Below are 18,959 nucleotides of genomic sequence, written 5' to 3'. Positions count from 1 at the left end.
ACCAGTATCTTCAAGCGAAAAGATAGTAAGATGAATCACAAAAGTAAGATCATAAGTATACATTGCCCTGTTTGGATACCTCTTGTACAAAGTAGTCTAATCGACGATTTCTCCTACCTTAAATCGGTGGAACTAGAGCTTCTACAATGTCTAAGGGAAGGGTTTAACCTACAGATGGACTATTATTCAGCTTCAAAGAATGAAATGTACAGCTGAAAATGGTATGGTTGGTACAAGAAGTCAACCTAATACACGATTTAGAAGGGAAGAAAAGCTCCGAATCATTGTGTAGGACTTCTGTTTGAAGTTAAAATTCCGAAAGAAAATGTAACTAGGAGTCAAGGGAGGATGGATGGGTACTTCTTTTGTTGGTTACCACTTTTCTCACAGCTTCAGCTTCGTCCCTTGATGGAACTCGAAGGCAGGACTTCATTATATCGTAAACTGTGAACCCGATTGCCACAGATGGTACGACCTGAATTACACATACAAAAAACGTGATTAGACACGAAAGACAATGGGAAGTTTGAAAAGAATGACTAGGTTCTTTACCACCTTCAAGTAATTGATGCTAAGTCCTGAAAACAATTGCTTCCATCCTTGCTTTTGAGCGATCATAACAAGGGTTTCGATTGTTCCCTTCATCTCTGGACTGCTTGATACCATAATTCGTTGAACCTGTTTGTAGGATTTTCGCCCATTAATGTCACAAATTCTTTTATTTCAAACATTATTTTGAGGACCATTGAAAAGCAAATTACCTGCATCTGCCTCCTCACCACATCAAGGGGATACGTAAAAGTCTGGCCTAATACACCAGCAACAGAACCACATACGAGTTTGAACACAATACTCTTCTTGTGCTCCGGAGGGACATGGCGCTTCATCTCCTCGTAGAAGTAAAACTTCAAACCGGCATATGGGAAGATCCCATAAAGCGACGGAGCTGATAATAATGTTAACGCATTAAATGCAGAATCCTTACAAAGATCACAAAAACTATAGAAACACACAAGGACAGCAGTGGATGAAACAAGCAGTTTTCAAATTCCTACCAACGCCACGGTAGAGGCCTCTAAGTCCAGCCTCTCTGTACGTCATTGAGAAACAATCGAGAATTCCTTTATATATTTGTTGAGAATTCAGTACCCCTTGAACATTTAACTTCTGTGAACCGACAACCTGCAGAAAAGTAAAAAAGACGTGGCTGGACTCAAAAAAACGTTTTCTGGGGTGTAAGAACAACCAACTCCTCCACTTGGGGGAGGTTTGTCAGGATTCAATTAATTACCTGATAGGCCAACTTTGTCCGAACCAAATCAAGGGGATAAGTAAAAAGCACAGCTGTTCCTCCAGCAAAAGATCCTGCCACAAGATCAAGACCAGGTCCCCGCCCAACGTCAGGAAAGGTGAGAATAATCCATCTGCGGTATTGTTCATAGGTCATATAATGCAGGGCTGCATATGGAACAATTCTTGCAACACTAGCTCCATTTCCCCTGTACGAAAATTAGTTAGTTGATCAAAAACTTGATAACAACCTTCACATAAATGACTCATTACTCGAGTATCCACCTGTAGAAACCCATAGGCCCTTCTGTCTTTGCAATTTTCCTAACGGATCCAAAAAGTCCGATGCTCTGGTATTCTGCTCTTCTGGTCTGCAAAAGATAAACAAATAAGCTATCACATGTATTTATCGACGACAACTTACTTATTGGTAAGTCCAATTAAAGTTTGCAACTTGTTTCTGATTGCCATGTGAAAGAAGAGGGAATATCTTAACTTCAATTTCCCACCTCAGGGAAGAACACAAAAATCCGAAACACAAAACTTGCAATCGAAATTAACATATGTACTAAATACAAGTTCTCTTCTTTTGTCTCCGTTTTCGGATAGGGGAAGGAGAACTGAATGGCATGCATGTACCCATAAGTCATCCGAAAACCTTACAGTGTGTACTGACCATGGAAAAAAAAAACAAGTATCGGTAAAACAAGCCCTTGAATCAATTTATTTGATCACATTGTTACTCAATCGAATCAAACAGCCAAGAGAAATCCATTTGCACAAACCATTCAATTTTGTACTACTTCACTCAAAAGCAATCATCTTTCATCAAAACTCAAACTACCCAATGAACAAATCCAAGAAACTTAAACACCCAATAGACTAAAACTAAAAATGCATTACTAATCTCTACAGTTCCCAAAATCAAGAAGCAAAAGTTTCAGTAACTTCCCCGGCAAAAAGAAGGAAAGAACCAAATTGATGTTCAAATCTCCAGAAGAATTTAACGCAATTGTCACCTGAAACAAAATCTTGATGCGCTCGAGTGGCGCAACCACTGTTTTTGCAACCCCGCCGGCGACGCCACCGGCGATCAGCTCCTTGGCGAACACAGGCATGGACTCTATCATCCCGTCCAGGTACACGTTCATCTCTCTCTCTTCCCTCTTCTCTGACATTGTAGCAAACTTGAAGAGAGAGAGAGAGAGAGAGAGAGAGAAAAAAGAGAGAGAGATTCTGGGTTTGTGATTGAAGGAAGAGTTGGAGCAGAGAGGAAGGAATGGGTTGAAGAATCGAAACGTCTCCTTTTGTGCTGTGGATTTTATATGTATCGGGTGAAGAAGAAAACGTTTCTTCAAGTCAGAGAAGTACACAATTGACTTAAAGATTCCCCTTTTTTTAATGTAAGAGAGAGAGAGATAGAGAGATAGAGAGATAGAGAAGAATTATTGGGTGCGGAGTTTTTGTTCAGCTGCTTTCAGTTCTATTTTATTTGTTTAGATCAGGACCGTCCAATTAGTGGGCTAGTTTTGAATTATGGCCCTTTGACGATAGTACTTGGGCACTCAAAAGAGTTCGATGTAGTGGAAGGATTGACAAACATCAAATTTAACAAAAGTGGTAAAGCCTAGTTAAAGCATTTATTTTAGGAAGTTTTAACGAAAAACCCACGGTACTGTTCACTTTAACGAAAAATCATATTTTTACACTAAAAAGTCAAACCTGGTACTATTCACTTTACCCTTTATTTTGTCCTTATCATTAAAACTCAAAGTTTTCAAGCCTTTTTCATTAGTTTTCCTTTTATTTTATAGGGAGCATTTTTGCTCACCACCATTTGGTGTGGTGTATGCTTACCACCTTATTAATTACCGTTAGATGAGTTTGAATTTCAAGATTCGTGTAGTGGATAAACACAAATCTCAAAATTCAAACTCATCTAACGGTGATAAATATGGTGGTGACCATACACCACTCTAAATGGTGGTGAGCAAAAATGCACCCTATTTTATAAAACATTAAATTATGATTAAATTAGTAAAGAACTTGTAATTTAATTGAGTAAGAGCATTTACTTAAGTGGTGGCGTTCAACTTCCCTCCTGTCATGATCAATTGGATCCATTGCTGCACCTCGTCCCTCAAATTCTCCATTTATGTGAATGGTGAATTGACCGGATTTTTTGCTAGTAAGAGAGGTTTGAGACAAGGGAATCCTTTGTCCCCTTACCTTTTCATTATTGCTATGGAGGAGCTTTTTTTATTAATTACCTCTAATATAAATGTTAGCCTTTCTTTCAAATACTATTGGCGTTGTGAGCAGTCCAGTTTGCTCATATTTGTTTTGTTGATGAACTCTTTATGTTTCGTGGAAGGGATTATCATTCAGCTAAGATCTTGAAGGTCTCTTTATGCGGCTTTAATTCTTTGTTTGGTCTTAATGCCAACCCAACAAAAAGCTCAATTTTTCTTGCGGGTGTGGATGAGATGATCTTCCAGAATTATGCTTCTTTTCAATTTTGCCATAGGAATGTTGCCTATTCGCTACCTTGGTGTGCCTCTCATTTCAACAAAGCTTAATTTGCAAGATTGCTCCATTCTTACCGAGCGCGTTGAGGCTAGAATTAGAGCTTCAAGAGAACAAGGTCCTCTCTTTTGCCGATCGTTTACAACTTGTTCAATCTGTTCTCTGTAGTATGCAAGTTCTTTGGGCCTCACACCTCATGCTTCCTAAGAAAGTCTCTGCAATATTGAGCAAAGAGTCCAAAAATTCTTATGGTATGGTAAGCTTTCTAGTCATTAAGTTGCCAAAGTTGCTTGGGATGATGTGTGTCTTCCTAAATATGAAGGAGGTCTTGGGATTAAAAAATTGATTTACTGGAATAAAGCGTTTATGATTAAACACATCTAGAGCTTGCTCATCGATAAAGACAATATTTGGTCTATCTAGGCTAGAATCTATGTTTTGAGAAATATGAACTTTTGGCAGATTAAGACCCTTCAAAATTGCTTGTGGAATTGGAGGAAGCTTCTCCGATTGAGAGATTATGTTCGGCTTTTCTTTTTTCCACAAAATTGGAGATGGTAGGGGAACATCTCTTTGGTATGATACTTGGCATCCTTTAGGTTCTCATGTTGTCAATTAGGGTTGCCATATCATTGCTAATTCCAGGCTTCCAAAAACTGCTTTGGTTTGCAATATTTTGCATGGTTCTAATTGGTACTGGTCTAATAATTCTTCTCATGAGTTGTTGGAAATTCAAATTTCTATGTCTAATATTGTGCCAAATCCTAGCTTGGGTGATATGATTCGATGGACTCCTTCATTGTCTGGCATCTACTCTGCTGCTTCTGCTTGGGATAAGTTTCGGCAATCCAAGCCTACGATAGGTTGGTCTAAGCTTGTTTGGTATAATCCAAATATTCTCAAGATGAGCTTCATTCTTTGGTTGGCTATTAAATGAAAACTGTTTACTATGGATAGAATTTTGACCTTCGCTCCGTCGATTCTTGTCATTTGCGTACTCTGCTCTATTGCTACGGAGTTCTATTGACACCTCTTCTTTGAGTGTCTTTTTACCGATGGTGTTTGGTCTTCGATGCTATTCAAGTTCGGTGTCCCTTGGCTAAGGCTCCCTTGGCCTATTTTTGTCATGTGAGCTACTAGTTGTTGCAAGGGAAAATCTCTATCATCGATAGTTTTGAAGTTAAGTCATGCTAATATGTATTATGTTTGGAGGGAGCGGAACAACTGTAGATTTAAGAACTCATGTCAACCTGCTGCGGTAGTTCTCAACTCAATTAAGTCCACCATTAGACTTTGATTGAGTTCTTTTAAAATCGCTCATTCCGCTGCTAATGACTATACTTTATGGGAAATGAATATAACTATGAATAGTTAGTGTTTATTTTTGCTACTTTGATGCAACGTTGTTAGCTGTGCTGTCTATTTTTCTTTTAGCTGCAACTCTTTGTTGCGTGTTTGTATTTTTAGCCACTTTATGCTGCTTGTGTTCTCTTTTTCTCATCAATATATTTTATTTATAAAAAAAATAAGGAATCGAATTCGATTTTTTATTTTAAATAATGACAAGATTATTAAATATTAAGAGTACCTAAAACACAATTGACTAGGATATCTACGTTAGGGGCGGGCACGGGCCAAACCGGGTTCAAATTTAGTGGAACCAGAACGGACATGTTTGGAAATGAAACGTGGCGGGCGGGTCGTCATATTTTCAAAAATAAAATTGGACTTAACCCGGCCCGTTTGATACATGCCAATTCCAAGAGGTCCAATGATCTATTTCCTAATCTAACGTGAAAAACCTTATGCAAATTTTATGAAGGTAGCGTGTCAATAATGCTTATGTTTATGTTCTATTTCCTCACTATACAAATTCCTAACTAGAACCAAAATGCAAACTCCCAAATCTAGAATTCGTATCCAACTAAGTTCCTAACTAGAACCAAATGCAGAAAAACCCAAATTAGAGAAAGAACAACAAAAAAAAGCCCAAATCAGAACCAAATCAAGTAAAACTCGACGGATTTCCTTAGAGACTTTCTTGAAGAATCTCAAACTACAAAATAGCAAACGAGGGTCGACGGCGACCTTGATCGACAGAGATGGGGAAGGAACTCGATCGACAAATAACGGATAAAGACAAACATATACGGAATGGAGAAACGACGAACAGACTGATGACAAATGGACCAATCGACAACGAATGGACGAAGTCAAGAGACTAAGAGAGTCAAGAGTTGAGAGGTCTAAATCTCAATATTGGACGGTGGATAGGTTTGGGTCGAGGGCCCTTGTCTCCGCCAGTCCCGTTTTATGTATAAAATGTATAGGACTCATCCCTACCCGCAGGTCCAGGACCCGTTTGCCCACCCTTAATCTAAGTAACCCCATCTTAAAAGTTAAACATGAAGATAAAAAAATAAAGTGTACATATTATCCTTCTTCAAAGCAGCTCAAGCAACTCGAAAATTTTAACGATACAGTTCGTGACAACATACTTATTTCTTTTGTAGTTTCTTGTCAAATTTTTGCATTTTTATTTTTATTTTCTCCACTCTAAATGACCCCTATTTTGTCTTCAATAACCATTTACCCAAAAATTTACACACAAAATAGAAAACAAGTTGTCACTTATTACTATGTTTTAACTGTATTCCTCCTCACTTGTTAGTATGAAGTCTTATATTTCAATCTCATGAACCACGGTTTGAAACCATTTACACCTTCATCTCCCCTTTAATATAAATATATCTGTGTATCAAAATTGAAAACAAGTGCATCTACTTTCTCAGCTACAAATCAAAGACTACCTCTTCGGTCAATTTTGACTTGAGTTCTTATTGTCTCAGTGTCATCAGTCGATTGGGCCTTCTAATCACACATGTTCTGTTGTTTTATGGTATATGCTAAATGAACAACGGATATTATATGATTCTCTTTTCAGTACAAAACAACATGATTTATTCTAATTATTCTACTACCAAGTTGCAACAATGATGCGTGTAACACGTGGCAGCCGATGAGAATATTAAAGAAAATAAAGGAATTTCATATCTACTTGTCTAGAAAATAAAAAACAATCTAAGGAATCATTTTTTCATAGTTTATTAAAAAGAAAATCTAAAAGGAAACATTCTATCAGAAGGGATTTTGTGCCTTCTACAGCTGGTGATACAATAGTTTTGGTTTAAATTTGGCGATATCTCAAACTAATCATGCAGTGCCAATTTTTAATTTATAGCTTGCATATATGATAGTGTATGAATGGCTTGGGACGCTGACACAATGGCATACCCGTTGTAGGAAGTTCTATTACGAGTTTGAAGGCTTCATCAGGCATATGGGGTCACTACATTTGATTTTGATTTTCTTCAGAAGAAATTCTGTGGATGACGTGAAGTAATGTCTTCCCGAGCTCCTCTCCATCACTCCATTCATGGATGTCAGCCTTGATAAGCACCGGGTTGCTACAAATGCGCTTCCATAGAGCGTAGTCCCTCCTCGGCATTACATGGTCTCCTTCTACAAGCCTCAAACTCGGGCAATAATCGTTTCTACCATCTCCTAAGTAGACAAACCTTTTCCTCCCATTGGCAGAAACAGAAGCTCGGATTTGGTCAATCACCACACCCTAAGAAGGAAATCATAATCAGAACCTCAGTTTTATATCGAAGAAAGCTACTGTAACGAGGAGGAGAAAAGTTATGCAGTAAAACATATTGAAAGGGAAATAAGCCTCAATAGAATTGAAGCAAAACTTGCATTAGACCCGCTCCAAAACTTTTGTCCTCAAAAAACCATCCGTTCACCCCCATACCAGAATCGGTATAAGTTTTTAGTTTTATGTTTAGTGTGAAATAGTTAGGATGGTGAGTGATAGAAAAGAAATCAAATCATTTTGTCCTGCATATTCTACAGAAACAACACACTTACCTTAAGGGCTAGCATGGAAGGACTGGGGGTATGATATTGATACCTCTATCACAAACCTATCACGCAGCCAAAACGGCATCCAAGTTGTGTGTTTTCTAAATGCCAGTGGAAACAGATTGGAAAGAAATGTGTACCACACTACAATGTGGCTCCTAGATGAAATATGATCTTTTCTAGAAACCAGACAATAATACAATAGAAGTGTCCATCTGTTGTTCTTGAAACAATTCTTCACAAAAGAAAAAGAAATTACAAACTGAGTCTGTCTCCGTTTTGTTGTTATTTGTTTCTGGTCCAAAGCATATGATAGCAAAAATAGAGTCCTCGGAAAGCCATTAAAACCATATTCCTCGATAACCCTATGTATATCAGTACCTCAATGATAGTGCGTAATTTGAATCGAAAGAGAAGCTTGAATCATCCGAACCAACCAGTACTCGTGAAGCAGTATGACACCAGAGACATGCAAGTAATATATAACAAAAAAATGGATGATACTCAGACTCTGAATACACAAGCATCAAACAGGACACAAATGCATATTGGTATGTAAAGAAAATTTACCTTGCACAAATTTGGAGGGCATAGATTGCAGCCATGAGACGATGAACCTAAGTCACAGTGTGGGAATATTCTGAGTCTTCCATCTTGTTCTACAGAGGTTGGGTTTGTGACGATCTGTGAGAAGCATCCTAACAGACCATGACATTCCAAGATAGCCTCAATAAAGAACTGATTCGCATCGCTAACTATCCTCAAATCACATCTGAAACAATGACATTGAACACCACAACATTCAGTCACCACCAATCCATAAGAAAAACATAACTAACTTACAATCGACCATAAAGATTTGGATGAAATACTTACCCCGAGGTGTGAGCTGACTTAATAGCTGCAGTTACCCCCGGATGCATTGGAATTCTTTTAAGACACTCCTTAATATCTTCAGAAGTTTTTCCTTGTAAATGCAGCTCCTTCGTCATTCTATCCTACTAGGTTTAACAATAAACATTAACAAGCCTAGAGTCTTTCGGCATCGTAACATGTTTTCGATCATAGTTGTAAACTTTTAAGTTGTGAATATTCCCAATTTGCCAAAAGAGGGTGGGAAAATTGAACATAACAAAAAAACCCAATAAGTCCATGATCAATGCATTTTATTTTGTACAAGCAATATTGTTGAAGGGGGATCAAACTCGGGACTTCGGGTGCAGAAGTGAATGTTGCAAACTGAGCTACAAGCACCTTGCGTCCATGATCAATGTTAAAATCTCACAAATGCAAGGATCGCTCAGCAATAATGCAAACCCAAATAGTAATTCAATCCAAAATAGCCACACTCAGTGATTTGCATATAAATTCTCAATCTTTTTTCATGTTCTTATCAGGCTAAATGTTCAAAATATAATCTTTCCTTTCTTTTATTTCCCCAATTCTTAGCAACCAATCAGAGGATAAAATATCACTAAAAACACCATTTTTATGTAAATCTAGAGAGAGAGAGAGAGAGAGAGAGAGAGAGAGAGAGAGAGAGTACAGACCATGAGTGAGTTCCATGGAAGAGTAGAGCGAAGCTCATTGAAGAGCTGAGTGAGACCCATCTCCGTCACCACCCACCTATCGCTGTCACCGTCGATTAGGGTCCGGTCAAAGTCAAAAACCACCACTATTCCCGCCATTATGCTCGCCGGAGGTAGTTTCCCGGCGACCCAGAAAAGCGGTTTCACGGTTAACAGCTGAACGCGCCGACCGTCAGTCAAGAGTTAAGCGGCGACGGCTTCTGCTTTATTGTTGTCGGGAGTCTTGATGCTTTGTTGCGTGTGTATTTTTTTCTCGTTATACAAAACTATTCATCCTCACACACGATTTTCCTCTTAATTTGTAAACTAGGATTGTTAAGTTCAATTTTTCTTTTTCTTCTTTCAAAAGAGATTAATGGGTGGTTTTATCATGGCAATTCTTCTTTTCGAAGACGGGAAGATTTACAGATATATTTCACTATTTCCTTACCATCATTATTTTTTTTTTAACCAATCTTACCATCATTATTTCATTCACCAACATTAGGAATCGAATTCATATCGTGTTGTGTGGAATACGAGCCGAAAAATTCATCATGAACTACTAAGCCACACCGTGATGTTTATTAAGTTTAAATTTATGGCCATGATCATAGTCTATGGTTAATGTTGTAACTAGTGGGTATGTTTGCCCATATGTGTATAGTATAAACTCACAAGCTAAATAGTAATCCTTTTGTAATTTTCCATTGAAGTGGGTTTATAAATAGAGCAATTTGATTGTTCAAAGAGGGAGTACATCAAGAAGAGAAAATGAAGAAATATACTATTCACAGTATCCCTCATTTTCTAATATCTTCAATACTTTTGTCAGTGTGATATTTTGCACCACTTCATCCTCATTCTTACCAAAGGTTATTTCTCTACTTTTGCCTATTTATAACACGTTATCAGCATGACTCTCTAACCATTTCTCATTTCCCTTCACCAAAAGAAAAAAAAAATGTTTCTGATAGGGATTTTACTACTCATGTGAATGGGCTAAAAACTCCTATTATACTTGCAAAAATCACAAGGTTGTTGTAGTATAAACAGATCTCGCAAGGTCGTTCTTCACAGGGATTATTAAATAATTCGAAACAAATCAAATTCCAATTAATTATTGTAAAGTAGAAATTGAGGTGATTGATTTTATAACCTACTTAAATTAAAAATGAATTTAATTAATAAAAATAAGACAATTTGCAATATTAAAACTAGAGGGAAAATAAAACAGTTTTGGGAGAAATCAAATTAAGAAAGCATTAGGGTTCCACCATCACCTAACAATCCTATGAACTTTTAATAATTACTCATGATCTACACATGTCACTTTGAAGGTTAGATTTTCCTAATTCATATTCTACTTGGAACCTCCAACATATAACGTATATCTAATATGCAACCCGTCCGGACGTTCAGATCAAATTTGAACATGAAAGACTCATTATGCTTTATGAAAACGCTTTGAAAAACCATGCAATTCTTAAGACGTGGTGTTCATCCTAAGTGAAATTACAATTATTAATCACAAGAAGCCAACGTAAATTTCAGGGAACCTTCCGACCAAAATTGCATCAAATTACTTTTCTAAAAATCCTAATGGTGATCAGGCATTAAGACAATTAGATAGTTTTTATCCCGGTGATTAACAATTCAAAGTATGCATGCAATCAATCATAAGCAATTAAATAAAAATCACATATTCATGCTAAGGCTCAAGGCTTCGCCCTAGCAAAATAAATTAGTTACGCATATTCATAATTGAAATCATAGAAAATATTATTAAGAAAATGATTGAAAACACCTTCAAGTAGAAAATCTCAAAAACCCTAGCAATTCTATTTGTCTCCAAAATTGCATAAAATAAAGCGTAGTGAAAAACTGTAGACGGCCAAGCAATATATCTGCTAAGCCCCCCCCCCCACACAAACCCTAAAAATAGGTCCTTTATTCCCACTAGGAAACTAAAAATAATAATAAATAAAATAGGAAACATAACCCTAAATTAAATGGTAAAATTCGTCTAAAATCTGAACAGCCACGTTTTAGACCCATAAGCTGCTCCAAAACTGGCACAATATAGCTGGATTTAATGTTTGGAATATTATGAACACTTCTCCAGAAGGCCACAAACTCATCCGATGTCATCTTGGGCTCCAAAAACGTAATTTAAGCCCAAAAACGTCATTTTCAGCATTGTGCATGGCTCCTTTATTTTATCGTCAGAAAAAAACCGCTTGGTGGAAAAATCCCAGATTTTGATACGATCAGGCTAAGTGACTCACGAACGTCCTCCAACTGAAATTACTCCAAAATTCGTCCATTTGTTCCTGTTTTGCTCCGGAGGAAGTCGAAAGTCCTATATTGAAAATACAATTCAAAGCATCAAAATTCTTCCAAAATATTAACCAAAATATACTAAGATTAGGGTAAAATATATAATATAAAATCTACTCATCAGTTTCCTCCAAGGTTTTTACTGTTCTTCTTCTTCCTCTGCCTCAATTGCTGAATATATCATCGCGAAGAACTGTTTGGACCATGTTTACTTCTAGTTCTCAACCTAACAGTTACTTATATCTTTGATTTTTTGTTTGGTGTAACTCTTGACTATTAACTCAATGTTTATTTATGCAATCCAAGATGGTACGGTATTATCGCCTATCTTGGACTGCAAATCTAATTTTACTGCAAATTTTAAGTGGAGCGGTATAATCGTCCACCATGCTTTGCATATTTAAATTTTATCGCAATTTAAATTTTATCGCAATTTTAGGTGGTGCGGTATAATCGTCCACCTTACTCTACATATTTAAATTTTCCTGCTGTTTAAAGTAGTGCGGAATAATCGCTTATCCTATACTTGTTTCGATGAGAATGGTGCGGTACAATTGCCCTTCTCATTAATAATGTAAATCTTGAGCCTGAAGTTTCGAGTACTTATCATTTTACCCTGAAGATCAAAACTTTGTAAGAACCAGAAGTTCTAACAATATATTCATCCATAACACATATTATTGCAAGTTCTTACACACCTCATTTTTCTTTTAGAAAAGAAAATGGCAAACTTGGCAAAGCTTGATTTTGCTGCCCTGGACATTACTGGAAAGAATTACCTTATATGGGTACTGGATACCAAGATCCATCTGGAAGCAGTGAATCTTGGAGATACCATCAGGGAAGAGAGTAGCTCATCCTCTCAACATCGGGCAAATGCTATGATTTTTATTCGTCGTCATCTTGATGAGGCATTAAAGAGCGAGTACTTAACGATTGAAGATCCGTTAGCCCTCTGGAAGGCCTTGAAAAACAGATACAATCACCAGACAACGGTGATTCTTCCAAGAGCTCACTATGACTTAACTCACCTAAGGATCCAGGATTTCAAGTCAGTGGCTGAGTACAATTCGGTGTTGTTCAGAATTACCTCTCAGATGAAGCTCTGTGGGGATACTATTACTGAGGAGATGTTATTGGAAAAGACTTTAAGCACATTCCACGCCTCTAACATGCTCATGCAGCAGCAGTATAAAGCGCGAGGCTTCACTGAATACAACCAGCTGATATCTGTGCTCCTGGTAGCTGAACAGAACAATGAGCTCCTGATGAAAAACCATAATTCACGACCTACTGGATCAACACCGTTCCCATAAGCGAATGCTGCTTCCCTTGAAAGGAATACCATATCCTCCCGTGGCAATAATTACAAACGAGGACGTGGCTACAAGCAAGGCCGGTGGAAAGGGAAATGTAAGAACCATGGTGTCCAGTTTCACAACCAGGTTCCAAGGCATAATCCAGGCCCGAACTTTAAAAATGCAAATCGCCAGAAAGGAAAAGCTCATATGAACACTCCTAGAAATCCTGAAGGAGGTTGCCATAGGTGTGGTGGCAACGGACATTGGGCGCGTACTTGTCGCACCGCAAAGCATCTGGTGGAGCTGTATCGAGCCTCCTTCAAGGAGAAGGGTGTCGAGATCAATTTCTTCGACCAGGCTCAACCAATGGAAACACTTGATCCAGTGACCAATTTATCAGGACAGTTAAACATAACCCATCTGGCTACTACAGACTTTATTAATGAAAGAGGGAATAAAGTTTATGGGTCTGATTGAATTATTTATGTTTAATGTACTCTTGTTATTTGTACTTGTGGTTTAATGCTCGCATTTTCAATTTAATAAAAGTAGTATTCAAGTATGAATAAACTGCTTTTTCTTTACTCAGAGAATATGGATAAAAATTATGGTTATTCTCAAAACAAGAGCAATGGCGGAGACTTTTGTCTTGCAGACAGCGCAACCACGCATTCAATACTTCGAGATCGAAAATATTTCTCGAATTTGGTACTTGCAAAAGTAAAGGTAAAAACAATATCAGGGCAATCAAATGTAATTGAAGGCTCAGGAAAAGCCCATATTATGTTACCAAATGGAACAATATTATCCATAAAGAATGCATTATACGCTACTCGATCCATTCGAAATTTGTTGAGTTTTAAAGAGATACGTTTAAATGGATACCACATTGAAACGAAAAGTGTAGAAAATGTGGAATATTTATGCATTACCTTCAATGATACCCAGAAGCGTATATTGGAGAAGTTGCATGGTTTATCGAGTGGATTATATTATACATACATAAAGACAGTTGAGGCATATACCGTCATGAACCAGAAGTTCATTGATTCAAAGGTTTACATGCTTTAGCATGACCGTCTAGGTCATCCATGATCTACCATGATGCGTATAATCATTACCAACTCAAATGGACATCCATTATTAAGCAGAAACATTGTTGTCTCAATTGATAACCTTTGCAAGGCTTGTTCCCAAGGGAAGTTGGTAATTAGACCATCACAACTAAAGGTTGATGATGAATCCCCATCATTTTTGCAAAGAATTCAAGGGGATATTTGTGGACATATTCAACCACCTTGTGGACCATTTCGATATTTTATGGTTTTGGTTGATGCATCTACCCGTTGGTCACATGTTTGCCTATTGTCTACTCGAAATGTAGCTTTTGCGAGACTTCTTGTTCAGATAATTAAGTTGCGAGCACAGTTCCCAGATCATCCCATTAAGTCAATCCGACTTGATTACGCTGGTGAATTTACATCTCAAACCTTTGATGATTACTGTATGGCACTGGGCATTGATGTTGAACACCATGTTCCTCATGTCCATACTCAAAATGGTTTAGCAGAGCCATTTATCAAGCGGCTTCAATTAATAGCCCGCACTCTGCTCATGAAAACGAAATTGACAGTCTCTGCATGGGGGCATGCCATATTACATGTTGCATCATTGGTTAGATTGAGACCCATAGCTAACCACCAATATTCATCAATACAACTCGTGTTTGGACATCAACCAAACATTTCACATTTACGAGTTTTTGGTTGTGTTGTTTATGTGCCTATTACACCGCCACAACGAACTAAAATGGGACCTCAGCGCAGACTGGGAATTTATGTTGGTTTTGATTCACCATCTATCATTAGATATTTGGAACCTTTGACTGGTGATATATTTACAGCTCGTTTTGCTAATTGTCATTTTGATGAGACAGTTTCCCGTCGTTAAGGGGAGAAAAGACCGTTCCAGAAGAACGGCAAGAACTGACATGGGTTGTTCCCACATTATCTCATTTTGATCCGCGAAGCACTCAATGTGAAAATGAAGTGAAAATGATCGTTCATCTTTAAGGTATTGCTAATCAAATGCCAGATGCATTTAATGATGCTTTGAAAGTGACAAAGTCACATATACCAGCTGCAAACGCACCTGCAATAATTGATGTTTATGTTGGACAAAATAAAGTGGCAGCGAATGATTCATCCAGTGCACGCTTGAAGCGTGGTAGACCCCCAGGTTCAAAAGATTCAGCCCCTTGAAAGAGAAAGATGAGGGCACAGTTGAACCCAAATGAAATGATTCATGAAAAGAAAATGAATGATAAATTCACAATTCATGATTCTATACTTCCAGAAAAAGAAAAAGAAAATGTCCTTGATGAGACACATGTTCGTGAAGAGACAGAAGTACATGAAAGAAAAGAAATATCTATAAATTATGCATGTACTAATGAATTGTGGGATCGAAATGAAATAATCATCGACGACATGTTTGCATTTGCAATAGCCACTGAAATTATATTAAGTGATGATATTGAGCCCCGTTCTGTTGATGAATGCAGACAGAGACAAAATTGGCCTAAGTGGAAAGATTCAATCCAGGCAGAATTAAATTCCTTGGAAAGACGAAGTGTTTTTGGACCAATAGTCCAAACCCCGCCTGGTGTGAACCCGTAGGTTACAAATGGGCATTCACAAGGAAACACAACGAGAAAAATGAGATTGCAAGATATAAAGCACGACTCGTTGCACAAAGTTTTTCACAAAACCCTGGAATTGATTATGAAGAGACACACTATCCTGTAATGGACGCAATTACGTTCCATTACTTAATAAGTTTGGTGAATTCAGAAAAATTTGACATGCGACTTATGGATGTCATCACCGTGTATCTATATGGAGAATTAGATACTAACATATATATGAAGGTCCCAGAAGGACTTAAGTTGCCTGAAGCAACTAACAAACCATGAGGTATGTTCTTAATCAAATTAAGGCGATCACTGTATGGGCTGAAACAATCTGAGCGAATGTGGTATAATCGTCTCAGTGATTATTTGATTAAAAAATGATATGCCAACAATGTCATCTGCCCTTGTGTGTTCATTAAGAAATCAAATACTGGATTTGCTATAGTGGCAGTATACGTCGATGATATGAACCTAGTTGGAACCCTTGAAGAGCTCAACAAAACTGCTGACTATCTGAAAAGTGAATTTGAAATGAAAGATCTTGGAAAAACAAAATATTGTCTCGGCCTGCAGATTAAGCATTGTGCTAATGGAATTTTGGTCAATCAATCAACTTACATTGAAAAAATACTGAAGTGATTTGGCATGGACAAGGCTTTTCCACTTAGCACCCCAATGATCGTTCGTTATTTGGACATTAAGAAAGATCCATTCCGTCCAAAAGAAGATGATGAACTGGTCCTTGGTCAAGAAGTACCATATTTGAGCGCAATAGGTGCTTTATTGTATTTAGCACAATGTAATAGACCAGATATAGTTTTTTCAGTTAACTTGATAGCCAGGTACATCTCTGTTCCAACAATTCGTCATTGGAAGAGAGTCAAAGATGTTCTACGATACCTTCGTGGGACAATAGATATGGGTCTCTTCTACTTAGACAAGCCCACAAATGATCATATCCTTGTTGGATACGCAGATGCTGGTTTTCTCTCCGATCCGCATAAAGCCCGCTCACAAAATGGATATGTGTTCACTTATGGAGATACTGTAATTTCATGGCGATCAACAAAGCAAACGCTAGTTGCTACATCTTCCAATCACTCGGAAATAATTGCTTTACATGAAGCAAGTCGTGAATGTTCTTGGTTAAGATCAATGATCCATCACATCCGGAATTCATGTGGTCTACCTTCAAAGACAAACAGTCCAACTGTCATCTATGAAGATAATGCAGCTTGTGTCGCCCAGATGAAGGAAAGATTCATCAAATGTGATAAGACTAAACACATATCTCCAAGATTTTTCAGTGCACATGAACTTCAGAAGGGTAAAGTTATTGAAATCAGACAAATCCGTTCCAATGAAAATTTAGCAGACTTGTTCACCAAATCTCTACCAAAGTGCACATTTCAGAAGTTGGCGGATTACGTCGGCTTACAAATTTGAAGAATGCGAAATCAGGGAGAGATACAATTCAGGGGGAGCATCCATGATACATGCATGTTGTACTCTTTTTCCTTTGATTAGGATTTTTCCCAATGGGTTTTTCCTATCAAGGTTTTAACGAGGCAACATAAGCATGCTCAACACCATCCGGGTAAAATTGTACTCTTTTTTCCTTCGCTATGGTTTTTTCCCACCGGGTTTTTACAAGCAAGGTTTTAACGAGGCAACTGATACTGATATGTGGGCATCCAAGGGGGAGTGTTGTAAATAGTGGGTATGTTTGCCCACGTGTATAGTATAAACTCACAAGCTAAATAGTAATCCTTTTGTAATTTTCTATTGAAGTGGCTCTATAAATAGAGCACTTTGATTGTTCAAAGAGGGAGTACATCAAGAAGAGAAAAGGAAGAAATATAATACTCTCAGTATCCCTCATTTTCTAATATCTGCAATACTTTTGTCAATGTGATATTTTGCGCCACTTTGTCCTCGTTCTTACCAAAGATTATTTCTCTACTTTTGCCTATTTATAACAGTTAACTCATTATATGGCTCAAATTCTTTATTTTTATTGTAGATATATCATTATATTAAAATAATACTAGTTTTCAATGTTCATCAAAACTGAAATATACTTTGGTAAGTTCTGGCTTGATTTTGGTTTTTTAGTTTACAAAAAAATTGTAATCACAATTGTAAGCTCATCGTGAGGCTGAGTCAACTCCCCTCATTTTTAATGTAAATAATATTGTTTGTTCCAAAAAAAAAAAAAAAAAAAACCTATTTCAAACTTTATAACTTCAAAATTGAAAAATAAAAATAAAATAATTATCAAAAGGTCTCTAAGTAAACATTATTTTGAGCCTTGTTGGAATTTTCAAGAACATAATAAGCACTAAGCAGTCTGTTTGAGGACAATGGAATATCCTAAAAAATGTCTTTGGGTTTATTGTACTATTAAAAAGTGGCAGGCCTCAACGATCATAAGTTATTTGACTTGTAGGTGATGTAGAAACAATATGATCCAAACACATCCAATAATTTTAGGTTTACAAGAATCAAATTGATTTGCATTTTAGTTAATAATTTTTAAACTTTGAATGAACTAGTCATTGATTGAGATGGTTAGCAAAAAAGCGAACAGGATCATTGAATCAAGAGCAATAGTCTTTATTCGCTCTTACGTGAATTCACAATTGAAACCAAACATATTTAGTAGAGTTTATATTTACTATGAAGCCGATACAACCGTTATTATTTTGACGATTCTTGGAGATCTCTACTAATACATAGCACAAGCCAAATTGGGACCATCCTCTAACTAAAGTGGAATGATCTATAAAACAACATTTTCCTTCATTGACCCAAACAACACAATTTCAGTTTAGCAAATTTGTTGCTTCCAAATCATAATTCTTGACCACAAGAAAACTCCTTTCCATAACTAATAGCAACCTGCATCTGCTCATTAGCTCAATGGTAGGTTTGTTTCCATTCATAAGAGGATTCTTGTCCATAACAAATTGCTATAAAAAAGACCTGCCAAATATTCTTTCAAATATTTGTTACCCTAATTTTAAATATATTCCTTTTAATGCCAACCAATTCCATTGACACCCAAAAAGGCAACAACTTGATTCATTCCTTGCAAGTAGTTATGTATCTTTTGGGCGAATCACACTCTTAACACACTAGAAGAAATAACTCAAATTTTACATAAAAAATTTATACACATGTGTTAGGTTGTAATTAAGATAAATAAAATAAAATAAAATAACTATTTTCTCTAAAAAAAATTCATCGAAAAAGAGCAACCCACCATGCAATAAATGTGATAAAAAGAGTTATTCCATCGTAATCATATTAAGG

At 37.0% G+C, this 18,959-nt stretch overlaps 3 protein-coding genes and 1 long non-coding RNA gene across 4 annotated transcripts; 2 read left to right on the top strand and 2 right to left on the bottom strand.

The window, feature by feature from the left end:
• Positions 1–9: 9 nt before the first annotated feature.
• Positions 10–2,669, bottom strand: LOC103400789 (mitochondrial carrier protein CoAc2). The gene is made up of 7 exons (XM_008339457.4): positions 2,310–2,669; positions 1,576–1,661; positions 1,292–1,499; positions 1,056–1,182; positions 762–946; positions 556–678; positions 10–475 (listed from the first exon to the last, which is right to left on the bottom strand). The coding sequence occupies exons 1-7, from the start codon at positions 2,466–2,468 to the stop codon at positions 332–334; spliced, it is 1,032 nt and encodes a 343-aa protein (XP_008337679.3). The 5' UTR covers positions 2,469–2,669; the 3' UTR covers positions 10–331.
• A 4,175-nt stretch (positions 2,670–6,844) lies between these two features.
• Positions 6,845–8,186, top strand: LOC139192124 (uncharacterized). Its single transcript, XR_011575961.1, has 2 exons — positions 6,845–7,499; positions 7,569–8,186. It is a non-coding gene; the product is annotated as an uncharacterized lncRNA (long non-coding RNA).
• LOC103400787 (thiamine phosphate phosphatase-like protein) lies at positions 6,899–9,741 on the bottom strand. Its single transcript, XM_008339454.4, has 4 exons — positions 9,294–9,741; positions 8,620–8,741; positions 8,314–8,515; positions 6,899–7,447 (listed from the first exon to the last, which is right to left on the bottom strand). The coding sequence occupies exons 1-4, from the start codon at positions 9,429–9,431 to the stop codon at positions 7,166–7,168; spliced, it is 744 nt and encodes a 247-aa protein (XP_008337676.3). The 5' UTR covers positions 9,432–9,741; the 3' UTR covers positions 6,899–7,165.
• Positions 9,742–12,532: 2,791 nt separating this feature from the next.
• On the top strand, positions 12,533–12,967 carry LOC139191727 (uncharacterized). Its single transcript, XM_070812729.1, has one exon. It carries the CDS (start codon positions 12,533–12,535, stop codon positions 12,965–12,967), a length of 435 nt encoding a protein of 144 aa, XP_070668830.1.
• Positions 12,968–18,959: the final 5,992 nt, after the last annotated feature.

The sequence above is a fragment of the Malus domestica genome, chromosome 15, assembly GCF_042453785.1.
Source record: "Malus domestica chromosome 15, GDT2T_hap1".
In the NCBI taxonomy this organism is placed as follows: Eukaryota; Viridiplantae; Streptophyta; class Magnoliopsida; order Rosales; family Rosaceae; genus Malus; species Malus domestica.
This window is presented reverse-complemented; position numbering and strand designations above follow the sequence as displayed.

Excerpts from the sequence above, each read along its gene's own strand:
- LOC103400787 (XM_008339454.4), bottom strand. The coding sequence starts at position 9,431 with ATGGCGGGAATAGTGGTGGTTTTTGACTTTGACCGGACCCTAATCGAC. Across the intron at positions 8,742-9,293 it reads TTCCATGGAACTCACTCATG|GATAGAATGACGAAGGAGCT; the intron begins GTCTGTACTCTC and ends TAAACCTAGTAG. Across the intron at positions 8,516-8,619 it reads AAGTCAGCTCACACCTCGGG|ATGTGATTTGAGGATAGTTA; the intron begins GTAAGTATTTCA and ends TCATTGTTTCAG.
- LOC103400789 (XM_008339457.4), bottom strand. The coding sequence starts at position 2,468 with ATGTCAGAGAAGAGGGAAGAGAGAGAGATGAACGTGTACCTGGACGGG. Across the intron at positions 1,183-1,291 it reads GGACAAAGTTGGCCTATCAG|GTTGTCGGTTCACAGAAGTT; the intron begins GTAATTAATTGA and ends ACTTTTCTGCAG. Across the intron at positions 947-1,055 it reads AGGCCTCTACCGTGGCGTTG|CTCCGTCGCTTTATGGGATC; the intron begins GTAGGAATTTGA and ends CATTATTATCAG.
- LOC139191727 (XM_070812729.1), top strand. The coding sequence starts at position 12,533 with ATGATTTTTATTCGTCGTCATCTTGATGAGGCATTAAAGAGCGAGTAC.